Source organism: Athene noctua, chromosome 4 (genome assembly GCF_965140245.1).
Source record: "Athene noctua chromosome 4, bAthNoc1.hap1.1, whole genome shotgun sequence".
Classification (NCBI taxonomy): domain Eukaryota; kingdom Metazoa; phylum Chordata; class Aves; order Strigiformes; family Strigidae; genus Athene; species Athene noctua.
The window spans coordinates 63,171,309-63,195,976 of NC_134040.1; the positions used below are offsets into that span (position 1 = coordinate 63,171,309).

The following is a 24,668-nucleotide window of genomic DNA, read 5'->3' on the forward strand; positions in this document are numbered from 1 at the left end:
CTGGACTTAGGTTCTGGTGCATGTAAAAATGAAGTAACACAAGGTTTTGTAAGTGCTTCAAGAATCTAAGATTAAAAGTACAAAATACAGTTTTTATTTACTCTGAAGAAACTCTCAGATATGTACCAATAATTTGGATGTAATAGTTGGCCTGGAGCAATCTTTTTACATCCTTTACTAGACTACCTAATAAAGTTAAAAATAAGAAAGAAGAGAAAAGCTTTTGGGCAGAGGAGACTTTCACGTTTGAAAACAGAAACAATATTCAGGATAAACAGCAGAAAGGAACAAGTACCCTCAGTTTAACTTGTTTATGTCAATTAATTAGACAATGAAAGAGAAACATTAATTTGTAACTGTGCTACAGAGGTGAGTGATAAAGTCAAGCAATAAATTCATGCTGTAGAGGAGGCAGAGAGGGAGAGCAAGAGAACAATTGCTTGTGGAGCATTCAGGGAAAACTTTCATGTAGGGAAAAAGTATATCCCTAAATCCAGAACCTCTATTTGGGATTATTTTTAGCAGGCAATAGAAGAGTGATGTTAAAATCCAAACACTGATAGTCATCTTTTAGTTTGTCAGTGAAAATAGGGTTTTGGACATTCTGGTATAGATTCTCTCTTTTTGGACAAATTACAGGAAACTCTCCTGAAAGAACAGAAAAAGCATCATTCAAATCTTCAACATAGCACTCTAAATACGTGAGAGAAAAAAAAGTTGCATTCAGTGTCCTGTTTACAACAATGTGGTGGTCTCAGCCCAGATGTTAATGATTTTACGTACACACCACATCATCAGGAGATCACTGAATGGGCAACAAGGCAGATTTTATCTGTAATTACAAGGGTGGATTCTGTGGCTTTAAGTTGAGACTTATTTCAGGATAATAACTATATGGACCCATGATACACTCCTCTGCTGCACTCATTTATGAAAGTCTTATGCTTGATCTAAAGACAAAAATGCTAAAAAAAAAAATATGCTAGGACATACTTTAAAAATGGAAAACAAAATCAAAACAGAATGCTTGTGATTATTCTCCTGGTCAGATAAATCCTTTTTTTCCCCTTAGTTTGGGCAGAAAAACTTCCTAGACAGGAGGCTATATAGAAATTAACTGAACAAAAAGTTACCGGCTTGTGAGATCATAGAAACGGATCACTTTTGGGATTTACAACACATATTGGGGCTTGACTCTAAAACTGCAGATGGATGGCCTTACGTGCTTCTACTATGTTTGGAAGAGAGTTTTTAAAATTAGGTAATTATATGGGTGGTTAGAATTCATAAAGCATAAGAAAATGACCTCTGTGTCTACTCATCAGAAATTTCTGAACACACTGGAATATAATACTTTAATATTGACACTCTGTATTCATTAAATGAGACTCTATTCATTAAATTTTCCATTCTTCTCTACTGAAAGTAGAAAAAGGAGGAAAAACAGACACAAGAAATGAAGCTCAGTTGTGGGCAAAACTGTCAATCTGTGCTTGGCACTGAGTCTAGAAACAGTGGACAGGCACATTAAATGACTCACATAGCCCAAGCAGAGCCTTGGCAATCACATGAAGTAAATATTCACTGTGACATTTTAAAAACCCTATCACCTGCAAATGCTAAGAAACTGCTCCCAAAACTGAAATTCACTCTCATTACTGGACCTCTCAACTCCCTAGCAATGGCTGCTGGATGACCAAGCACAGCCATTATAACTGACAAGAAGCACTAAGTCTCATAAACCACAACCAAAACATTTCCAAGCACAGGATGCTATTGTCTTGTTAGGCATAATTACTTTTTTCTTGACTCATAAAATAATTAACCCCTCACTTTTAAATGTTAGTAATTTTGCATTTCTTTTCCCGAAAGATTTCAGTGAAATATGCAGCCCCAAATACTTAATTTCCTCAAGTGCTTTATTGACCACTGTTTTGGGGATTTTGTTTGGCTAGGAACAGCACAGCAGCTTGTTACTTTTAATTGAACAGCTATGTACATTATTTCATGGTAGAATCAATGACCAACATTTAATTGAAACATTTAATTTTCTCATTACAGAAATTCTCCCACTAAAAACAGTTACAAAAGTTGCTGCAAAACATAACACATTCCCCACCCCTTAATAACACTAAAACAAAGACGAAGGTTTCAAACCTACAAAATCTTGGATAATTAAGGTATTATACTCATTCAATATTCTATTGTGCCAAAGGGCTGTGTAACAGCATTGGCATCGAAAACCACTGTTCTCAGACCCCATGCTTTACAAATAGACTGATTAGAAAGTCAGTTGTACTATTAGAAAAGTTGTCTTGCCTGCAGCAAGAAGCTAGTTCATGTCCCAGAAGCTGAATACAATATTAAAGGAAGGGGATTTTACATTTGGCCTTTGTTTACCACCGTCCTTATGCATGTGCTTAGTCTTTGTGGGTTTTTTAAACGATAGTTTTATTGTCATCTTCAACAAGACATGAGTTTGTGCTTTCAGTTACAGTACTTTAACCAATATTTTTCCTCCTGAATGAAATGGTGTTTTCTGGATTTATTATGCTATTTAGTTTAGTGTTATTTAGAAGAAACAAAAACTATTAGTCCCCTACCCTAATACATCCCATTGTTCTGCAATGGAACTAAGGCTTCTTTCAAAGCGATCTTGGCAATTAGAATGCAGCCAAGCTTTGTGTATTGATTTTAATTCACAATAACTTAATGCACCTAATAGCTCTTTCTGAACCATTATAGCTATATGATAGGAATATGGATTGAGATCAGAATCGATTGGAGTGTTTTAGAGTATGTCTAAACAGCACAGTGCTAGCTTTAATGTAGCTAGCTCACATACTGGAATTAGCAGAAGTATAGTATGGGTACATTAACCTGCTGGGAGCTGCATTTTACTTCTTCCAGCTGCCATGCAAGAGCTCCTATTCATAACGAATTCACATAATACTTCATGACATTGCACTGTCATGCAGTTCACCTCTTTTTCTATCTTGCATAGTATGGAAGGATAATTTCGAACCGAGTAAGAACTACTTTCTGTTTAAAAGCCAAATTTCCTTTGTGCTCTGTGAACTATATGAATTGCTCTGGAATGCAAATGTGCCCACAGAGCAGACGGGTAAGGGTCAGAGAGAAGATAAGAGCTAAGAAGTCTTGAGAGGTAGCCCTTGACATACAGATGAGGTAGGTTGGTCCTACCAGGTTTTGCATTGCACCTACCTTGCTGCCAAACTGTGGCCCCAGCCAGGTCCCAAACCATTCAAATTCCTTGATATTCACCTCATCTAGTATATAGCACCTGCTGCTTCAGAAAAATGGATTGGAAATATTAACTGAAAACGAAGGGGGCTGGGTTGCCCAGAAGGCTCTGAGGTTAAAGCTTGTAAAACAAATGGTCACAGTAGGCATGTGCGGTGTGAATAACTGTAAAGTTTATGACCTGCCTGTTTTAACATAAGTCAGGTAGCTCAAAGGAACATAAAGCTGTGACCAGTCAGTAGCAATTTCAATTTGGCCCTTGGATAGGCATGGTGGGGGTAAGAGGAACACAAACCTATGGACTGTGTTCCTATGGATTTGATCAGGATATACCCAAGGGTGCTGAAGGAGTTGGCTGGGGTGTTCACCAAGCCACTTTCCATCATTTACCAGCAGGCCTGGCTGACCGGGGAGGTCCCGACTGACTGGAAATTGGCCAGTGTGACGCCCATATATAGGAAGGGTCGGAAGGATGACCTGGGAAATTACAGGCCTGTCAGCTTGACTTTGGTGCACAGGAAGCTGATGGAGCAGCTCATCCTGAGTACCATCACACAGCACATGAGGGACAACCAGATGCTCAGGCCCAGTCAGCATAGGTTTATGAAAGGCAGGTCCTGCCTGACAAACCTGATCTCCTTCTACGACAGGGCGACCTGCTTATTGGATGAGGGAAAGGCTGTGGATGTTGTTTACCTTGACTTTAGCAAGGCCTTTGACAACGTTTCCTACAACATTCTCCCAGTGAAACTGGCTGCTCGTGGCTTGGATGGGCACACGCTTTGCTGGGTAAAAAACTGGCTGGACGATTGGGCCCAAAGAGTTGTGGTGAACGGAGTTAAATCCAGCTGGTGGCCGGTCACGAGTGGTGTCCCCCAGGGCTGGGTTTTGGGGCGACTCCTGTTTAACATCTTTATTGATGATCTAGACGAGGGGATCGAGTGCACCCTCAGTCAGTTTGCAGATGACACCGAGTTGGGTGGGAGTGTTGATCTGCTCGAGGGTAGGGAGGCTCTGCAGAGAGACCTGGACAGGCTGGAGCCATGGGCTGAGGCCAACTGGAGGAGTTTCACTAAGGCCAAATGCCGGGGGCTGCCCTTGGGCCACAACAACCCCCAGCAGCGCTACAGGCTTGGGGAGGAGTGGCTGGAGAGCTGCCAGTCAGAGAGGGACCTGGGGGGGTTGATTGACAGCCCGATGAACAGGAGCCAGCAGTGTGCCCAGGTGGCCAAGGCGGCCAATGGCATCCTGGCTTGTGTCAGCAATAGCGTGGCCAGCAGGGACAGGGAAGGGATCTGACCCCTGTACTCGGCACTGGTGAGGCCGCCCCTCGATTCCTGTGTTCAGTTTTGGGCCCCTCACTACAAAAAGGACATTGAATGACTCGAGCGTGTCCAGAGAAGGGCAACAAAGCTGGTGCAGGGTCCGGAGCACAGGTCGTACGAGGAGCGGCTGAGGGAACTGGGGGTGTTTAGTCTGGAGAAGAGGAGGCTGAGGGGAGACCCCATCGCCCTCTACAGCTTGCAGAGAGCTGGGGATGAGCCTCTTGAACCAAGTAACAATCAATAGGACAAGAGGGAATGGCCTCAAGTTGCTCCAGGGAAGGTTTAGACTAGATATCAGGAAGCATTTCTTTACAGAAGGGGTTGTTAGGCGTTGGAATGGGCTGCCCAGGGAGGTGGTGGAGTCCCCATCCCTGGAGGTGTTTAAGAGTTGGATATACATAATGTTGAGGGATATGGTGTAGTTGGGAATTGTCAATGTTAGGTTAATGGTTGGACTGGATGATCTTCAAGGTCTTTTCCAACCTAGATGATTCTGTGATTCTGTAAATGGAAAGACAGGCTCTGCCTCTATCAAGAGACATTAGCTTCTGTTTTTACAATAAAAATGTTAATAATTAATATTTTGAGGAAATCTAATAACTTCAGAAAAAAGAAAAGTATTTTTCAAAAGATACAGAAATACATATGCAAACGTTTGTAGACAAAGGAAAATGGATTGGGAAGATTAGGGAGAGACTACACCAAACCTAAATCTCTGGCAAAGCAAGGAATACCTAATTAAGGCACACGATGACAAGATGGGTTCTTGTGTGCCAACTACAGTTCTCAGTTATCAACACATCAATTGAAAGAGTACAGCCGAAATGGCTCCTGTTCCCATTTTCTGCTTAGTAAAGTCAAACTAAAACCAGGGCTGGCAACCCTCAGAAGAGAAGCAGGGCAGACGGCTGAGGGCAGGAGGCACTTCAGAACCTTATTTTCTTCCATCTTTGTTTATGGGTCATTGCTCTTAGTCCCCAAGAAAGAAATGCACAAATTCCACTTCTCTCAGCTTCATTGCTTTAATACTGACACATTCTCTGCAATGGTAAACCAAACTTTTTAGTAGGGCCTGTTGTGATAGGACAAGAGATAATGGTTTTAAACTAAAAGAGCGTAGATTCAGACTAGATATAAGGAAAAAAAATGCTTACAGTGACGATGCTGAAACTCTGGAGCAGGTTGCCCAGAGAGGTGGTAGATGTCCCATCCTTGGAAACATTCAAGGCCAGGATAGATGAGTCTCCAAGCAATCTGATCTAGTTGAAGATGTCCTTGCTCATTGCAGGGGGGTTGGACTAGACAACCTTTAAAGGTGCCTTCTAACCTTAACTATTCTATGATTCTACAATTCTGTTCTATATTAAAGATTCAATGTTTTCATTATACACTTAAGTATATTAAATAAACTGATGTGCATGTAATGGTGGCATGTTGTCTGCATATATGGAGGGGAGGAGTAATGTTGAAATATGGCCAATATAATGGCAGAGATAAGGTTACAGAGGTCTGGAATGGATTAGCATCCCAGTGGACCAGCACAGTGTAGAAAGTTTGAGCTTAATTCAGTGTATGGCACTAATACATATTCTGGATGTCTGTGCCTGTGCAGTAAGCTAGGACACGTAGAGTCGGTGCTAGAAGGCACCAGAGCTTAAAGAGCAACTTTTATATGCTAACAGCTCCTGAAATGCTGAATGGAAGTGCAAGTTAGAAAACTAGTAGGTGCTATTTGCTATGCAGGGTAAGTAAGGAAAAAGGGTGAAGAGGGAGAAAGACACATACCAAGTCTTTCCTTGAATGTTCATAATAATTCTAAGTGCCACATAATGCAATTATTACAAACTTTCAGCCTTAAAGTTTGAGAAGCATAAGCTAAAAACTAGGGAACTTCAGGAAAAAACTCTCTCCCTGTGGAACTAGTATTTTCCAGCACTATGTCCTCGCTTTCTAACAATACCTGTCTCAACTAAGTATAGAGGTCTTTCCTTATTTTCAGAAATTAAAGTTTTTATGTGAAGAGCATGAAATAACATAATCAGGCTTAGAACTGAAATAAAAGTACCTGTTTTTTACAATTAAATTGTTTCTAATCCGTACCTTCATAAGATGAAATGTTCACTTAAGAAGCAGTATAAAATGCATTATATAGAGTCTGGGGATAACACGCTCTTGCATTTCCTGCATACTCTGTATTTAAAAATACCTAAATTACAAATAATTCTGACTAAAGTTTCTGAGCAGAATTAGGTCAATACAAACTGTTTCCGCAAACACCTCTCCCTAGTTTGTAATTCTCTATATGTGTTACTATCTTCTGCTATTCCAGTAATACCAACCTATTTTCTCTTATTTGCCTAGAAATATATGTGGTTTCATGGAAATGCAAGGTAAAAAGAACCTCTAAAACCTTCCTTCCTTTTTCCAACTCAGGATAAAAATACCTAGACTGAGAAGGACAAACGTGAACCTACTCTTCCTGGACAGACCTTTGACAAAGCAGAATCCAGAGTCTTACAACTGAATGCCTACGTATTCTTAGCATTAGAAAGTCTAATAGGAGCTCTGAGAGCTACACTTACACTGTGATTGGAGACATTTGGTGTAATATTAATTGTTTGCTTATCCTTAAAATCATTGAGAAAACCTTTGACCAACCAAAAAGCAGTAAGTTCCATTTTTAATTTTAAAGATATGACAATAAGTTTTTAGGAGAGTAAAAAGCGATTCATATTGTCAGCATATACTGTAAGCCATTTTAAAAAAAATACTCCTTACATTAGGAATGAACAAACTAGTATTAAAACCTGTAAAAGTGAATAATAATTTTTTTAGTGTCAAAATTTCAGTTTCAATAAATGCCTGTCCAGAATCATGCCCAGAAATCTGAATTCAAGTTTCCAAATTGGAAAATCTGTCACATGAAAAGATATTCCAATACCAACTGACTTGTCTGTAGGCAATCTCATCATGCATATCTCATAAGTTACTACCATTTCACTAAACATGTTTCTTGATGTGTTTTGTCTATAAAAGATCGATTCTTTCCAAATTTCTTTCAAAGATGGATATGGGCAACAAAAAGGAAATGAAATTAAGACACAAGGGGTTGATGTTGCTTAGGAAATTTGCATTCTTTTCAACTAGCAATGGAATATGTTAAAACTTTAGGTTTTGAAATATTTTAACTATAGCTCACATGGTATATACTAAATACATCACTGAGTTATAGTATTTAGAGATTTTATGACAGAGTCCAGATAGAATTAACTACATCACTCACAGCTTTTATGCCATTCAAACTCAGGTACATAAATAGCAATCAAAGAAGGTTTTATCCCTTACAGGTAAAATAGTAAAATATGTTTGACCATAACACTAATACAACTAATGATGAAGACAGTCAATGTTTCTTAACCTTAGCATCTCCTATGGCATTTCTGCTGCCATAAGAATTTCATGACTGTGCACTATAGTCCAATATGCCGACAATGTGGAGACACAATGTATAATCTAGCACAATACATGCCTTAATTAAAGTTATTTTTTAAAAAGATTGTAGGCACTGGTGTATAGAAAGTGCAGCTTGACAGAATGAAGGATCCACAGAAATGGACACCTCTCAATTATGAAAGTGAGTGAGGAAAGGGATCAGGACTACATGAGAAAAGTGAGCACCTAAAAAATGGGAGAAAATGGAAGAGTCATTATCTATGAGACTGTTCTGACTGTACACTATTATAAAATATTTAGTCAGTATTTCCTGAGGTATCCCATACATAATCTTTGCTGCAGTTGATCTTTATTTTACATTCATTCACTGATATTTCTGTCCTGTCATTTTTTAATCCTTTATCAATTCTGACTGTTCCTCTGCAACTTTGTTTAAATCAGTGTTGGAAGTCAAATCCCAAAGACTAAGTGTCTCAGCTTTTAAAACCAGGACTTATCTTCATATCTTACTTTTCACCTTTTCTCTGAGGGGTAAGTTCAATAGAAAAAGGGTCTGATGATGCAGACCTTGTGCCAGCTCATGTCTCTAAAGATATTATCTGCTTTGAGGTTTGTTTCTTTCCTACTCTGGGCAACAAACACTGGTGCATTTAATGTCAACCATTGAGAATTAAACTAGTCCACATATCATAACACTTTCCCTGGTGTAAATGATGCTTTTTTTTTTTTTTTTTTGCTATGCATGTCTACCCTTCTGCCAGCCCTCTCAGTATACCATGTCCCACAGTGCCCACCTAGTGTCAAGAGTCACCAAATTGCCTCTGGTCCACCTAGCTTTGTGCAAGTAACCTAGGTAATAACTCTCAAGAAATAGTGCATAGGGATGTATGGCAAAGCATAATTCAGTATCACATGCTATTATTTTTCTTTCATTCATCTTGTCTGCATTTTCAGAACCATCCACATATGAAAATACATGCCTCCTGTTTGGGAGCTTTATCGAATATTTGTGACTTTACATGAAAATATTTTGCACCATTAGGAAGTTATACCTTATGCACTTTCAGAAAAAGCTCTGCACTTTTCAATCAAGGTGTTAATTCTTTAAAAGGGGGAATTTCAAACTTTTTCCTTTTTCAAGCAAGAGAGGCTTTTTTAGAAACATGATTTTGCAAATACCTGCTGGCCTATTCATTGTCAAACAGGCCAAATCTCATTCCATTTCTGATGGCTTAAAATTCATATGAATAATTCATTAATTGTCACTGCTACTAAAATGATATTATGAGAATATCTGCTGTATTCTAGCTCTCTTTCAATAAAACAGAGCAGCTGAAAAGGAGGAGAATAAACTGAAATAGCCAAAATGGATATCAAGCTAAATTTGTTCTTGGACAATTGCTCATTCAAGACTATCTGAATTTGTTTGGAGTTATTATGCTGATCTTTGATTGAGCTACATTTCAGAATCTCAGAATACATTTCAGAAATTCACTAGCAAGTCACTTGAACTTAAAAGTAACTTGTCAAACACAAAGTTCAAACTTTGGCTGCATGTGGGGAAGCAGTCCAAGAGAGAGACTTTTAAGTAAGACAAAATAAACGTTTTCTAGAAGTGTAGAAAGTGTGGTACTAATCCAAGTCAGATTAAAATTCTGAATCACGTGTACACAGGCATGACTACAGTTCCCCTCAGAATACAACACAGAGAATTATTTCTTATTTCTATTTATGCAGAGGAGAATATTCCCATTAACTTCAGAGGAGCCAGGATTCACTGCCAAATGGAACCAGAGATTTCCAATTTGGAGACATACTGTATTCTGTCATATTCACAAAGAGATTTTGTTTTGGATTTGCAGAAACATAGCCCATAATTATTAAATTTATCTAGGGAAAGGAATTAGTAGATGGAAGCAGATGATGGGAATTGTTCAGCACTCGCTTTTTGAAGGACTGCTTTGGGGAAATTAGTCGCAATCATTTATCATTTTCAGACTGCAGAATGTTTCATTTCATAATAAGTATAATGCAGTATTACCCAGGTGTTGCAATTTGCAATCCTCTCAAATTCTACTGCGATTTTTAGAACGAGTCCTTTTCAACCTGAAGGCATAACAAAATGAAATTGGAAGAGAAGGATTGCTATCAAGAAAGACATGAAGAGATTCAAATCGTTAATAGATTAACAAATTAATGCTAACTTCTCAAATCTCAGTGAAAAAGAAATCCATTCATATTCAAAGGTATTTTTATTATTATTTAATTCTAACGTAAGCCGCCTTGTTTTCCCGGATCAAGACCATGCTGTTAGAAACGGGCAGAATTAATAACAATAACAAATAATTCATAGTCAGTAATAGATTCTTTACTTTTAGCAGAAATGTATTGACTTAATTGAAAAACTCAGAGAAAGACAGAAAAGGAAGTAGGATAAAGAAAGATCATTGCTAAAATAAAGTTGATGGGTGAAATCCCTCCTGCACTCACATCAAAGGCAAGAATCACATACTTTCATCATACAGGTTAAATATAAATCTCAATTTTGTTCTATCCAGCAGATATAAAACCTGGTGAACACTGATCGTAGCTGTAAAATTAATAGGGATTAATGAAATTCTAGTCAGTGTCTTTGTTGACCGAGTTTTTCTAAGAACAAGTTTTTCTAAATTGAGTAACAACAGAGGGACCAAGAATCTAATTTTAAAATGAGAGAAAACAAGTAGTAATACCTTTTTGATATATATTTACTTCATTTCCAGTGTCACGGCATCCCAGCTAAGACTCCACTCAAATTCAAATATTCTATCTATTTATTCATTCTATTCCAGTAAAAATGACATAATTGCACCATTCTAATAAGCTATGTGAACAAAGGTAGGAACCAAGCTATAATTATCAACAAGTAAAGGTTCTATAAATTTATCCTATAGCGACATATATGTTTGAAGTAATGATATGCTAATGACAGCTATTTAGAAGCCAGCATGTCTTCATGAATAACCTTTACTTATGCATAGTAAGGGCAGTAAGAGAAACTGCTAGAGGGTAAGAACCCTAAATAATGTTCTGTCACCCACAAGGGTGGCAGCAACATCTGTGGATATCCAAAGATTAGAAGAGGTTAGAAATAATTAGCACTTTGCAATTTTGGCATCTACACTGTCCAACTTCTCTTCAGGCATTTGGTCAGTAGCTTCATGTTCTGTCTGTGTCTGTCTGCCTGTCTCTCTCTCTCTCAGCCATTAGAGTTTGTGGGTGAGGGAGAAATGGTATTTTATCTTCCTGATTTCTGGCAGTTGGGGGTAAATACCAACAGTCAAGGGAACTGCTAGTGAAAAATACTGCTTCTGGCTCATGAGTTTAAAGAAGTATTTGCTTACTCTATTCACGCAGTTTACAAAATCCTCACCTCTCATCTTTGCTGAATAAAATCAAATGAATCTCAATGTGTAGTGTGGTTCACAGTTGGTTTTGCCCAGATTGCACTGATCAGCCACACACAGCTTTATGACTTTAAGAGAATAAAGGAAGTTTTATGCTATGATGCCAAAATGAACCATTTGCATCTTTCCCCTATATTGTCTTCAGTGCACATTCTACATAAAAGGAGAGTCAGTTAGCAAAACGATGTTAGCAGATTTTAACAAAGCACAATTCAGACTAATTGTGTTTTTCACTAGTTGTGCATGGAAGTTGTCACCAGTTGTGCTTTAAAACGGTCAACAAAACCAAATGCCTTTTGTGTGCTCATATGAGGCAGCACGTGAGGACTGCAGTGAGGAAACTGAACTGCGATGCGCTGCATGCTGAACTTTAAATGTCTGCCTTCTGTTTTTATTATTAATATAGAATCCTATCAGCATAACTAATGACTTGTATTTTTGCAAGTTGCTAAATATTCATGCTATAATGACTTGAAAGAAGACTGCTCTCTGGCAAGCTAACTAAAATAACTGGAGATTAAATCAGAGTGGGAAGCAAGGGAAGAAGAAGTAAAAAATAAAATCCAAGACAAATTTGAATTTATTTTGCTAGACAACATCTTGTGTCAACAGAAAATTATGCTGAAACATGAGTATCAGGCAAAACATAAAGACCAGTTACTGCTACCACGATGCTATTTTGATGAACATGCACTTAAAGTATGAAAACCCCACCCTATTCCTTTGTCTTTTTCTGTGCATTCACCCTTCTTATTTGGTTGGAGTTTTTTTAGTTTAGTTTTGTTTTGTAGATATTATCACAGGAAGTTTTCTAGTGTACTAAGAGCTGGAACAGACTGGACACCCTGACAGGTAATAGCTTTTAAAGACCCTTCAGATAAATAACTGAAGGGGTACAAAACTGCCCTGTCTGTGGCACTGGCACGCTCTGGTGATTTCACTTTCCACTCCTGACTGAGCCTTCTCCTTCATCATGCAATGTCAGCAAGGCAAATCATGGAAACTGCTCTTGCCTTGTTGTTTATGAGCAAGTGGTCAGGCCCTCAAATGCCGAATTGGCAACGAAAAACGTGAGTAGATAGTAGAGAGAGGGAAGTTGCTCAAAATAACCTTTACAGTTCTGCAGCCCTGGGTTAACTTTGTGTTTGGGTATTGGTTAAAAGATGCCTATACATCCCATTTATTTATTTCCTTCCTTCCTTCTTTCCTTTCTTCCTTTCTTCCTTTCTTTCTCTTTCTTTCTTCCTTCCTTTCCTTCCTTTCTTCCTTTCCTCCTTTCTTTCCTCTTTCCTTCCTTTCTTTCTTCCCTTTCTTTCCTTCTTCTCTAACAACTTCTGCTCCAACAGTCAAAGTTTATGACATGGAATACACTAGCCTCATACCACAAAATACCTTCCTATTCTGGTGAACATTGTCTGTTCAGCTTTAAGCCAACAACTGTGTTGCAGCTGCTTAATGCAAGGTGTCCACACAGGAGAAGAACCTGGCTGAAGAAGAGCTAGGAGTGGGCAGCAAATGTTTTACTGAACTAACATTACTCGCCCTAAGCTGACCTTGAATATTTACCAAGTGTGGCAATTTGTGTAAGATTGCACTCAATTTAGCAAAGTAATTGGAGGGCAGCTACATCTTATGAATCATTTAGAGTTTCAATCAGGCAACTTTAGCTAACAGGGCACTTGAAGTTGCCCTTTATCAATTCATACAGTTGTGTTATATAATTTAGTATGTATCTGTGGAAGAAACACATTCTAATAAGCTTGATTCACTCTGAATGAACTGTACTGATAATTTTATTTTGTGGAAATCACTTCATTGCTCTGGTATTGACAAGCTGAAATCAGACACTCGAACGCTGACTAAGTTCTTGGTAAAATGGTGTACTTAATAAAAAGATGAGGAAAGAGGAAGAAAAATACATTTCTCCTAGTGCAGAAGGATAGGCATCTGCTTACCAGCACAGTCACCACACGCAGAACCACGCCTCGCATGTTATTCTCCAACTTTCTGTCTGTTAGTGACCCATTCAGACCAGTGATGGGATTCCAGCAGCCAAGCTGAAAGAGAAAATAGAAATCATTTCCTCATTGCCCATAAAACTGTGCCAGTCATTCCTCTTAGGTGGCTTTAAGCAGCAACATATGAAATAAACAGAACACCTTCTGGAATCAATGGGATGGAAAGTCAGGGAAAGGCTCGCACACAGATTCATCTTTAAATTGCAAATAAAGCAATTAGGGATATCGGTTTGTGCTTTTAAATACCAGTGTGCAATGGATGACAGCATACAGGGTTTGGGGGTATATGTATTGCTTTAGAAGAGTTCAGGGAGGACTTCTATATTAATGAAAAATATTTTAAAAGTAGCATGGCTGTAACAATACTTCTTTACTTTCAGTAATACACTAATTGGAGAAATAATAGCTATCATAATTTTAGCATGCTGTTTACTCCAGCCCATCTTTTCTAGCAGAACTCTGATGAAAGGAATGACACTAGTTTTATTTAAATTTTATACTACTCATTGATGCTGAAAAAGTGATTTTTAGCCTTGCTAAAAATCACATTTAAAGATGATTGAGGAAAAGATGATTGGACAGGCACATCACGGTATTGAGAAAGGACTGCAATAGATAATGTAGAAAAAGGAACTCAGCTATAAGATACTTTGTATTGGTGTTACTGTATTTCTTGGGCTTCTATGGACAGAAGACTTTTCTCATGGATCTCTCAGGACTAACTGCCTTTCAATATGAATTTAGTAGATAGCGGTGTGTAATTTAGCTTCTCTGAAAATGTAACTTGCCTACATTTTTACATGATGGTAGATGATTATCTTGGGTACAGAGAAACAGACCAAGCAAACACTCATCCCTTGGCACTGCATACAAACATTTCTAGTTTCATTTTTTGAATTCATTACCACATTCATCTGGCCTGTACAATTAGCAGTGTTAAATCTGAAACCCAACAGAAGGACAATGACTGACTTCAGATAATTTTGGAGCAGAGACTCAGTCATGGCATGTAAACTAACTGCCTATGTAAACGTGTTATAAGCTAAAGAGGTAGGCAACTGCAGGGACCAGTTATTGCTCTCAATTGCCCTCTCCATGGACCATGCATGAAATCTATGGCGGGATGCTCATCGTCTGACTTGGGTAGTTAATGTAAGCCTCTAAACTTCATGGTTTTCACATCCTTATTTAAAGGCACAGAAGGTCTTGCTCTGACAAAACCAGGATTAATATCAGTAGGTTACTGCTGGGCCAAGTGGCCTCTACTAAAACTAGTCTCTCAGAGAATTCAACCCTATAATCCGTGAGAAATATCAACCATAAAACATCCAAAACACTACTGTACTTAAATGCACAGTCACAGAAATGGTGGGGTGCCTGAGCCAACTGAAGGGCGCTATGAAAGAAGCGGAGTACCTTTGCTGACCACGATTAAACACAAATTTACAGAAAGCATTATTTTCAGTCCTTCATGGGAAAAGCCTTTGCATATGTATTTCATAGATCTTTCAAAGTGAGATAGGAATCAAGGAACAAACTCTGAGTACACACATTTAGCAATTTAAGAAATGCACCATTTGAAATATTTTTTTTCTTCATTATAACCATTAGGCAATTTTAGAAACTTCTAAATTAATTAATTTCAATATATTTGTATCAATTCTTTGAAGATGCCTCCTTAAGAAACGGGTGCCTCAAAAATTAAAATACCCAAACCTTTCTGCAATGATACAGAGGATAGGTTTGACTTGATCTTAAAAGTCTTTTTCAACGTAAATTTTTCTATGATTCCCAATAGAAGATAGCCTTAAAATAACATAGTAATTTCTCTCTGCCATCTTCAGAAGTGCTCAGAGTTAAGGTTATACTATTGTCTGGGTAATTTAAGGTTATACTATTGTCAGAAGAAGGGTAATGCTGAGCATACTTTTAATCTCAAGTAATAACTAAATCAAGGATATACTGGACTCAGAACTCCAGCAGAAATCATCGGGAGTAGAAATCGGAGGAGGAACTAAAGTACAAGGCATTGCATTAATCTCTTACAATTACTCATCTTTCCAACAGCTCTTTCTAAATAAAATCACAAGCTATCTCTGCTTGGTTTCCTCATCTCATGTTCCCATCTGATCACAAAGACCAACAACAGATTATAGCAGCCATCTCTGCTTCTTCTATACCTCCATAGCGTGTCTAGCTGTTCACAGCAGTATGGGTAGACTACTGTACTGACACACTTCAGGTCCTCATCACTCCTCTGGCAAAGCCCTCCAACACTCTGAGCTGAATAATCTAATTGCTGAAGTGTGTTACCTATAATAATGTAGTGAAACGTAGTGAATATATTTGAAGTGTGTGCCCTGTATACTATATGTGATAAACTACTGCCACCCTATAAAGCAAAGCATTTGATAGGCTACATTTTCTGTACTAAAAATAATGAAAATGGCACTAAGTTCAGAACAAAAGGGCATTAAATTAATTCAGTGATTGTAATTCTTAGTCACATAAAGAAACTAATTAGAACTTAGATCCAATTAGTATATCCAAATGTGTTGGAAATATAATTACCACAGAAACTATAGTGCTTTTGCCAGATTTAAAACTCTAGGAAGTTACTGAAGAGCCTTTGTATCCTTTTGAGGTTAAAGTCCATTTTTAATTATGTAAATTAATGTGTACATATTTATATAATTAGCTTTTTAGCAAGACCCATTCTACCTTTTTTAAGGAAAAAACCCCCAACATAACTGATGCCTAGAAATTTAGGATAGCACTAATTTTCCTTTAAAAAGGCACATTTTAAATTATTGTTAATTTAATTTTCAATTGAATTGTTCCTTTATGCAACACAGTCATGGTGAAGACAAATGTGCAGTGCTTTGCCAATAAAGTTGAAACTGATTTTGAGTGGGAGCAACTTACTATTATTAGGTGAAAACGAATCAACATTTATGACAATTTGAGCTTGTCATTGCAGCAAGGAGCAAATGTAACTATTGCTGAAACAGCAAGACTGGGCTGGTATGAAGCTACTCTTCAACTCTACCTCTCACTTAACCAATTCTGCAAAACATTTTTTGCTTCTGCATTTACTTCCTTCTTGTTTAGTTCTGTCTCTGATAGCTGAAATAAGAGAACAGATCAGGCAATAACAGAATCTCACATGAATTCTGGATGATTTGTGTAGAACAATATGGGCGACAGGAACTCTCTATTGAGCACAGTACTCACCAACTTCATGCCACATGAATTTCATTATTTATAGTGCTTTGTACTTCACTTGTAGTTTATTTTATTTATTCTAATGACAGCATTCACTCTGCTACGTTCAGATATAAAATGCTGAAGATGGAAAAGCTGTCAGTGCTCTGCTTCCTCTGATATCCAATTTACAATCTCTTTCTGATCATCCCACCTTCTAGCTTAACCCCTCCATCATCATTATTAGCTGCATCCTGTTTTGGTGACAGAGCCAAAAATTGACCTCCTTTCCTCATTAGAAATTTTTGCCTATATGAAGTGTGCATTATGTTATGTATATATGCAATTTCCAGACACTAATTTATAAGGAACTTTGAACATGAAAATCTATAATGCCTTTACGACAGAGCTTACAGCCAGATTTTATCTCCTACTTCCTATGAAATCAGTGACTCTACCGAATACCTAAGAGCTTTTTTTTTTTTTTTCTGGCAGAGTGAAATGCAGATTAAAACTATATCAATTAATCGAGAAAAATACATTGACCTGCTGTGATCACAGCTGAGGACAATCACAGAAAATACGTAAAACCAGAAGACTGATATGAATGCATTACTTAAGTGCTTGTCACTACAGGAGAGTGTAGAGTGTTCTGTATACCTCAGTTAACATAAAAAATGTGCAGGACATGGTTCATCTAGCACTGCACTGCAACCACCTCTAAACTCAGGTTGCATCACAGCAACACTGCAGAACAGTCAAGGGCAGAAAACACTCTAGAGAAGCTGCAAGAGGAATCTGAAAGATAAAACACCATTACATCTGCAATTGGAATTAATCAGGACACCAGGATTACTATGGCTCCTCTTTCCTTTAGTTTCCTGGCATGTTAAGGAAAAAAGAAAAAAAGAAGATCTTGGTTTTACTACAGACAGTGTGATAAAACATTTCTAGTGGCAATGCCTACCACAGAGCACTGCTGAGGGACAACTCTATTAGCAGTTCAAAAGAAACTGTGGTCACCCACAGAAATACCAGTCTCCTTGCCTGCAGTACCATATGTTCTTCAGAAACTCCCTTCTCAATTTTCACCCAGGTTCGACCTGCTTTAGGAACTGACATCTTCCAAGATATGACTTCAACAGGAGAAATACATGTTAATATTTCCATTCCAAAGCATAATAAATTCACATGACTGGAAAAGACATCATGAAGCTGTCATGAAATGGCACTCAGCTAGGAGATTCTAACTCCCAGGTGTGCTGGGAAGACTCAAAATGGGATACACAACAATAAAAAAAAAAGAACAAGGATTTTTTTGTGATGTGTGGATTCAGCATTTAAAAAATTTGCTAGGACACCAGTTTAGTCAAAATTGAAGCAGGAAAATATAGAACTAGTTTTGCAAGGAGTATTCTTGATGCCTCTTGTTCAGCTGTTGTTTAATACGTCCAACAGTGACTGGGCAATCAGAGACTACATCCTATAAAGACTCTGTCTCACAGAGGAAATGGCAGAATAGATAAGTTTTGGTTGTCATTCTGATACTGTCAGTTATGTAAAATTTAGTCAGACACTTTGTCATCTGGTTAAAGTGTCCTTTCAGTCCAGCTCCCTAGCCAGCACTCAACATCTGGTCAACGAAGTCTGCAAAAAGTCTGATGGCCAGGGGTTACCTGAGGGCCTTAGTACACTTGGGCTCGATTAAAGAAACAAGGATCAGGTTTTTTTCTTCACAACAATTTTCTAATACGATTGGTTAGCAGGAAAGCTTTCTGTGTTTAACTTTTCCCTTCACTGGAACTCAGGTAATAGTCAGCAAATAATAAGTTGTTAAAATCAATAGAAAACACTGTGTTCAACAAATTGGATAATGTATAGCAGCACTCGTTCCTCCTGCATTCTGTGTGGTGAAACCTATATAGTTCTGTGCATTCAGGTAATTATTTTGTACAGTATGTTTTTTGCTTTAATTTTTCTCTGGACTAAAAGGAATTACCTGCCCCTGGATTCACTCTATTATTTTCAAGTTATGTCTGGAGAATGTGAATACCCAAGTTTAGTTTTATATCCAGTGGCCTAAGTATTATAATTGCACCAGTCGAGGTGGTCTACTTGTTTTATTAACTGATCACAGACATATGAGCAAGTGACCTAAGTCAGAATTTCTCTCCTCAGAGTCAAAGTACATGGCAAAATAACACTCCACACAGTTAATAAAATGTTTTGCTTTGGGGACTGCCCAAATTTCCTTTTCTTATTGAATTGAAATAAAGAAGATAATGGGAAGTTACCTGCTGGTAACCTGATGTTTGTTTGCCTACCAGCTCTTGTCTCAATATTTTCTCAAGGACTTATGCACCCAGATTGGTGTCAGAAGTTATATTTGGATGTTTTAGACCACTGAAAAATGTTGAATATATGGGGAAAAAAGCACAGACTGCAAAGCTGTTCTCACACTGCGTGCTCCATTCATGAAGCTCATGCTTAGTGTTTAGGCCAAACTTCAAGAAGAAGTCTAATGGTATGATTTTTGGAAAGTATAGTAAATCACCACATCTCAAAGGTAATGAACCATCTCCTCAGGCCAGTGGTGTCATTCTAATAGTCCCTCACTTTTTTCCCCTTCATCTCCAGCTTACTTTCTCTATTACTACTTTCCCTTTCACTTGAAATTTTGTGGTTTTAATCTATCATTTCCCACTTCTAAGTATCTTTTATCTTTGGAAAACACCTTTTTTTCCTTCTCTAGTCCTCTCTGTGAATTCAGTACTTCCAGTGGTTCCCTAACCTGTGGTTATCTTGCTCTTTCCTATACTGCAATGCCTCTTGCTATTTCTCTGTGTACTTTCAGCACACTATCTTTTCTCTGTGCTTTCTTTCCCTTGATCTTCCCTGCCATTTTCTGTGCTTTTTCCCTGTCTTGTTCTTTTTGTTTATGGTTTGGGTTGGTAAAGGGACCTCACTTTTCACTTCATCCAGCTTTGACTCATCTTTCAAATCACTTTGGGTCCTTTCTCCTTTCTCTTTAGCCCTTGGATCTCCTTTTCTCTCAGGCAGTCCTCTCAGGAAACTTCCCCTCAACTCCTCCCTCTGCTCTTGTGTTATGAGGGAGATAAGGACTTAACAAAACACATTATTGTATAACCCTGCTTTTCTTGCTTTCACCTTTCAGTTTTTTTCATTCCCGTCCCCTGAAATCCTTACACAACTCTGAAGAAAAGACCCAGGCAGGGATATTAATGAGCCAGATGGTGATCTCTTTCTCACTGACTCTGTATGTCAAATACTCAGAAAAGCCCATTCTTTAACCCAATACAGACATCACCCCTTTTGGTGACTTCACTGTGGATCACTGTGCAGGAAAAGCTCCCCTGGAAATCCCGGTGGGGCTCAGGGATTGCATGGCAGCAAACATTCACAGGGAAAGTATCCATCCTTCCTCATGTGTCTTGTACCACATCCCAGAGCACAGAGAAAGGGTATGTATGCAGGCTACTGGCATGTTCTGGTATTATTTGAATGCCAAAATGACCTTTGTGAGGAGGCAGGTTTTGTTCTCCTTTTGCTGAAAATTGAGGTAAGAATGTAACAGTTGACAAGAGCATGTTGCTAGTGGCTGGGGTTTTGGTCAACTGCTATAATGCCCAGTAACTACCTGAGATGGGTAATGCATTTGCCTTTAAGACGTTATGATTTGACCAGACTTGGCCATATATCACCCAGAATACACTGTAAACTACAGGAAGTCAGGAAGGGGAAAAAAGAACTTCACAGATATTAATGATTAATTCTAACATCTACTTTTATATGATTTTTTTAACAGTATATTTTACTATCTAGAGTTCATGTTATCACCTTGTTATGGCTTATCAGATGATGTAAATTAACTTAAAATAACATAAATAGACTCCTCCTCCTCCAAAAAGAAGATAAAGTAATAATCTTTCCCCAAAACACATACACACTTTCTTTTCATTTCAGGAGGCAAACCATCCTTTAGACTACCAAAGTTCTTCACACTGCTGGAGTAAAACTCATGAATATCACTTTCATTTTACACTGAAAGCTTGCTCACTGATGACTGAATTATTCCAGGGAAATTGATAATACCAAACGAGTTCAGGTTTGTGTGCAGTTTAAATACAGTCACTTAGATTTTTAATTGCAAATCGTTGTCTCCTTTCTCATTAATCATATTAAGAGTTTAAAAGGATGTCTTTTATCTGAATCATGCAAGGTCTGAAAAAAAAATTTTAAAATCAGGCTTTATAAGTGAATTTAGTCCATATCGTGCTGGGACACCACTGCATCTTTATGAAAACAAAGAGAAAAATATTCAGTGTTACTACTTCAGCTCATATTAGATCACAATATTTAAGATTTTTATATCATAGTAAAACCTTTGATCAAACCTGATCAGTGAAAAACAATGAAAAATATTGTTTTCCACTGGATTGTGTGAAGGTCCCTCTTAGGAGCTACAAAACTTGTGTGGCACATTTCTGCTTCCCACCAGTTCCCTGGGAGTATACAAACATTCTTCAATAGATTCCCAGTTTTCCCTTCAAACTTAGTAAGGTGCTTTTGGAGGATTTGATTTTTTCATAAAGGGTCTGACAAACCGGAGTATATGGAGTATATGACTATGCTGTTGCAGGGCTCAAAAATTCTGGGGGCAGTGTTCTAGAAATAAATCAAAATTGTAATAGCACAGAAGAAACCTAGCACTGTTTCACTTGGAGAGAAGTGGATTTACAGAGCAGGATTCTGAACAAACCCAGTCCAATAAACCACATAAGTGAATCCTTCAGAGCAGAGTAAATTGCCCTATGCTGAATACCCTGCTTTTGTGGCAGACCGCTGCCAGTGCAGAGTTGCTTGGGCACCTTCACACCATTGCAGTCAGCTCTGTGAGCAGTCATGCTGAGAAGCATCCTGGCTTTTTTTCTGCAATGAAAATCGCCCCAGGAGTCAGTTCTGAAAGTAAATCCACACGGATAACTGTGTATTAGCTTCACCACTCTCTAAGCTGGGGAGAAAAAGAAAGGCTGTTGTCTAGCTCCAGCCCAGGAGCTGCAGCAGTACAGTAGTAGTACAGACCTGTGCTTGTACTAAAGCAATCTCTGGTTGTTTTAAAGGCAGCTGACAAGGAACACTCTGTTTAAGTATACATGGGGCCCAAGGAGGCTACAGAACATTTGAACTAATCTGAGTGGCACAGCTTTAGTCCTTTTTGAGGTGTAAGCAACATTATCATACCACTGCTTGCACAGAAATGCATCAATGAACTCTACATCTGGTTGTCTTTTCATATGAAGCACAATGTTATGAAGTACCCTTTTTTTTCAGGTACAACATATGGGAATTTCCCTTTCTCTTTGGCAGGCTATAGGATTTGAAATGAAGCAATACTCCACCACTTCTTACTCAAAGGTAGATGTATTTATTTACTTAGCTACTGAATGCTCCTTGAGCAGTACTGCTGCTGTGGTTTTCCTTATGCATGAAAACCAAGTTTCATTCACAGGACTTGGGTAAAGGGTGGGGAAAAGTTCCTAGGAACATACCATGAAAGTCCATGTTCAGAAAACCTTTGAAAGAGAACACTCTTATTTTTAAATATTTACTTAACACTTAGCATGTTTGGCATTGCTACATATTATAATTCTTAACTTCAGCATGAGACACAGAATAAGAAACATGCAGAAAAACACATCCCTGCCTTATTCAAGGCAGTGATGCACTGGCATGAAAACACTCCTTCCAAACCCCACATACAGAGAGGCACGTGTGATAAAATACTATTTTTATCCCAAAGAATGTGGGTCCCTCTCTCCCCAGACACGTTCACCCTCTCATCACTAACATGAGAGACAAAGGAATTAGTATGGAGGTAGTGGGAGAACACGAACCAGTTCAGTACAGATGATATACATATCTTAAGGCATATTGGTGCCTGTCTAGAAGATATTCAAATTTACACAGCATCAAAGTAGCTTACACTTTCTGTTGTTCAGCACAGAATAATTTGCCAGCTCCTTCTTAAATGTAGTACCAAGAAAGAAAGATCTGATCAGAACACCAATTGCATGACAGTGCAACATGCTTCCCAGGCACAGGGGCTATGAAACACCTGCTCACAAAGCATCAACACCACCACTAAAAAAAAGCTGATGGAGCATGAGAAATACACATGAAAGGCCAATTCAGCTAATTTCCATTTTATATATGCATATGTGCAGGCACTCCTGAGAGTGCCTAAAGAATGGAGACCTTTGGTGAAAAGGGGCACACCAAGTTGTTACTTTGATACTGCCTTCAAGTTTCTCACTACAGAGAAGCGAACATGGCAATGCAGCAAGCATAGCACTAGATGATAAACTGCTTTCCGTTGATTCTCCAGATTCCTGTGATGCTTAAATGGGAAGTACAGAGATTGAAACAATCTTTGCTTACACATAGATCAATACTCTCTTCCTAAAATTCAGGATTTATTCTCAGTGTTGACAGAAAAAAAGAGGCTTGCTAAGTTGGTTATGTCATAGACTTACTAGCTTGATGCTGGGTAGTAAATCAAAGCAGCATTTTGTCACTGATGTGTTAGAAAATATTATTCCAGTATAACCCATGCTCACAGGATGTATGGCTAGAGTGTCACCAGTTCTCAGTGCATTATGGACCAGATATTACAAGTGATTTACTGGATCATATATTTTTGAGAGTTTGGTAGTACAGAAAGTAAGGTTGTGGGATGCTTTATCCACTCCCTCAGCACAGAGCAACTTTCTTAGGAATCAGAACTGACAGTGCAGAAATAAAAAAAAATTAGCACAGCAGTGACCAAGCAGAGTATTAGTACCAAGCAACATCTGAGAAGAAGCAACAGCTTTTTCTGAAGGCTGATTTTGGACCATGAGGATTGGGACAGTGTAGAACAGAAAGGTCAAGAGTGAATTTGAGGAGATGGTCGTGGCCAACAACCTCGATTACAAAAGGGAACTTCTTCCCACTAAATGTAACTGCAGTGACAGCAGATGTGTTCACATATGGTCCTAAAGATCATCACAGGAGCCAGAAGTACCAAGCACTGGGAAATATTTGAGGAACTTAGGTCATGGTCCATCTCATACCAGGGGTCCCTCCCTCCATGGGGTCCAGATAATTATTTCTAAGATTTTTGCTTCCAGATGATCTAGCCTTAGTTCCAAAGCACAGGCTTTTTTAGCATCAATAAACTGTTACTGAAATTATTTCTGTGCTAGAGGCCCTGATAGAACTGCTATGTGGTAACCAAATGTTACACTGATAATGATCAAAAGCAATTTCCTCTCTACCTACCAGCACTATAAACTCACCTTCAGCACAGACAATACATTCAGCTTCTTTCATTTCTACATGCCACCACAGGACATCTGCTACATCATTATGAAGCAGAAAGTCTGTCCCTAAGACACAGCTGTGCTCCTCTGGCCTTCTGATGATGCCCTCAATGACACCTCAGAGCCATCATCATCTGACCACCGGGAAAACCATAATTCTGGCTGCACAGCATTTTTTGCTACTGGTGTGCTATACAGCAACCACAGATGAGAGTCCAGACTGTACAACACTTGTTTAAAAAGTTTATGTTACACTTGTGTACATTAGATGACATACATGGTTTATGGCAAGTTTGAAACCCACTGTATCTACTGCTAATCAGTGCTCCACAGAACAGTATCTAAACCCTAGCAGAATCTGTTAGTAGCTGGTTCAATGGAGCCACATACAGGAGTGGGTGCTACTGTATTAGATACAACAGAAGCATGAGTGAGCATAAATTTAATGTACTGAAGTAAGGGTGGGAAAAAAAGCTTTCCTATTAAAGAAGGGCTCAGATGAGTAGTATAATGTTTTGCAAAAAAGTGAAACATTCTTATATGCCTATTATTTACTACTGAAAATTTAAAAAAACA

At 38.4% G+C, this 24,668-nt stretch overlaps 1 protein-coding gene across 3 annotated transcripts in view; it reads right to left on the reverse strand.

Moving 5' to 3' along the window:
• Nucleotides 1–24,668, reverse strand: part of GRID2 (glutamate ionotropic receptor delta type subunit 2) — a 748,418-nt gene that overhangs the window by 146,477 nt on the left and 577,273 nt on the right. For all 3 annotated transcript variants that reach the window (XM_074904010.1, XM_074904009.1, XM_074904011.1), the window contains one exon: nt 13,444–13,545. In XM_074904010.1, coding sequence (XP_074760111.1) covers nt 13,444–13,545 — 102 coding nt within the window. The remainder of the gene's footprint in view (nt 1–13,443; nt 13,546–24,668) is intronic.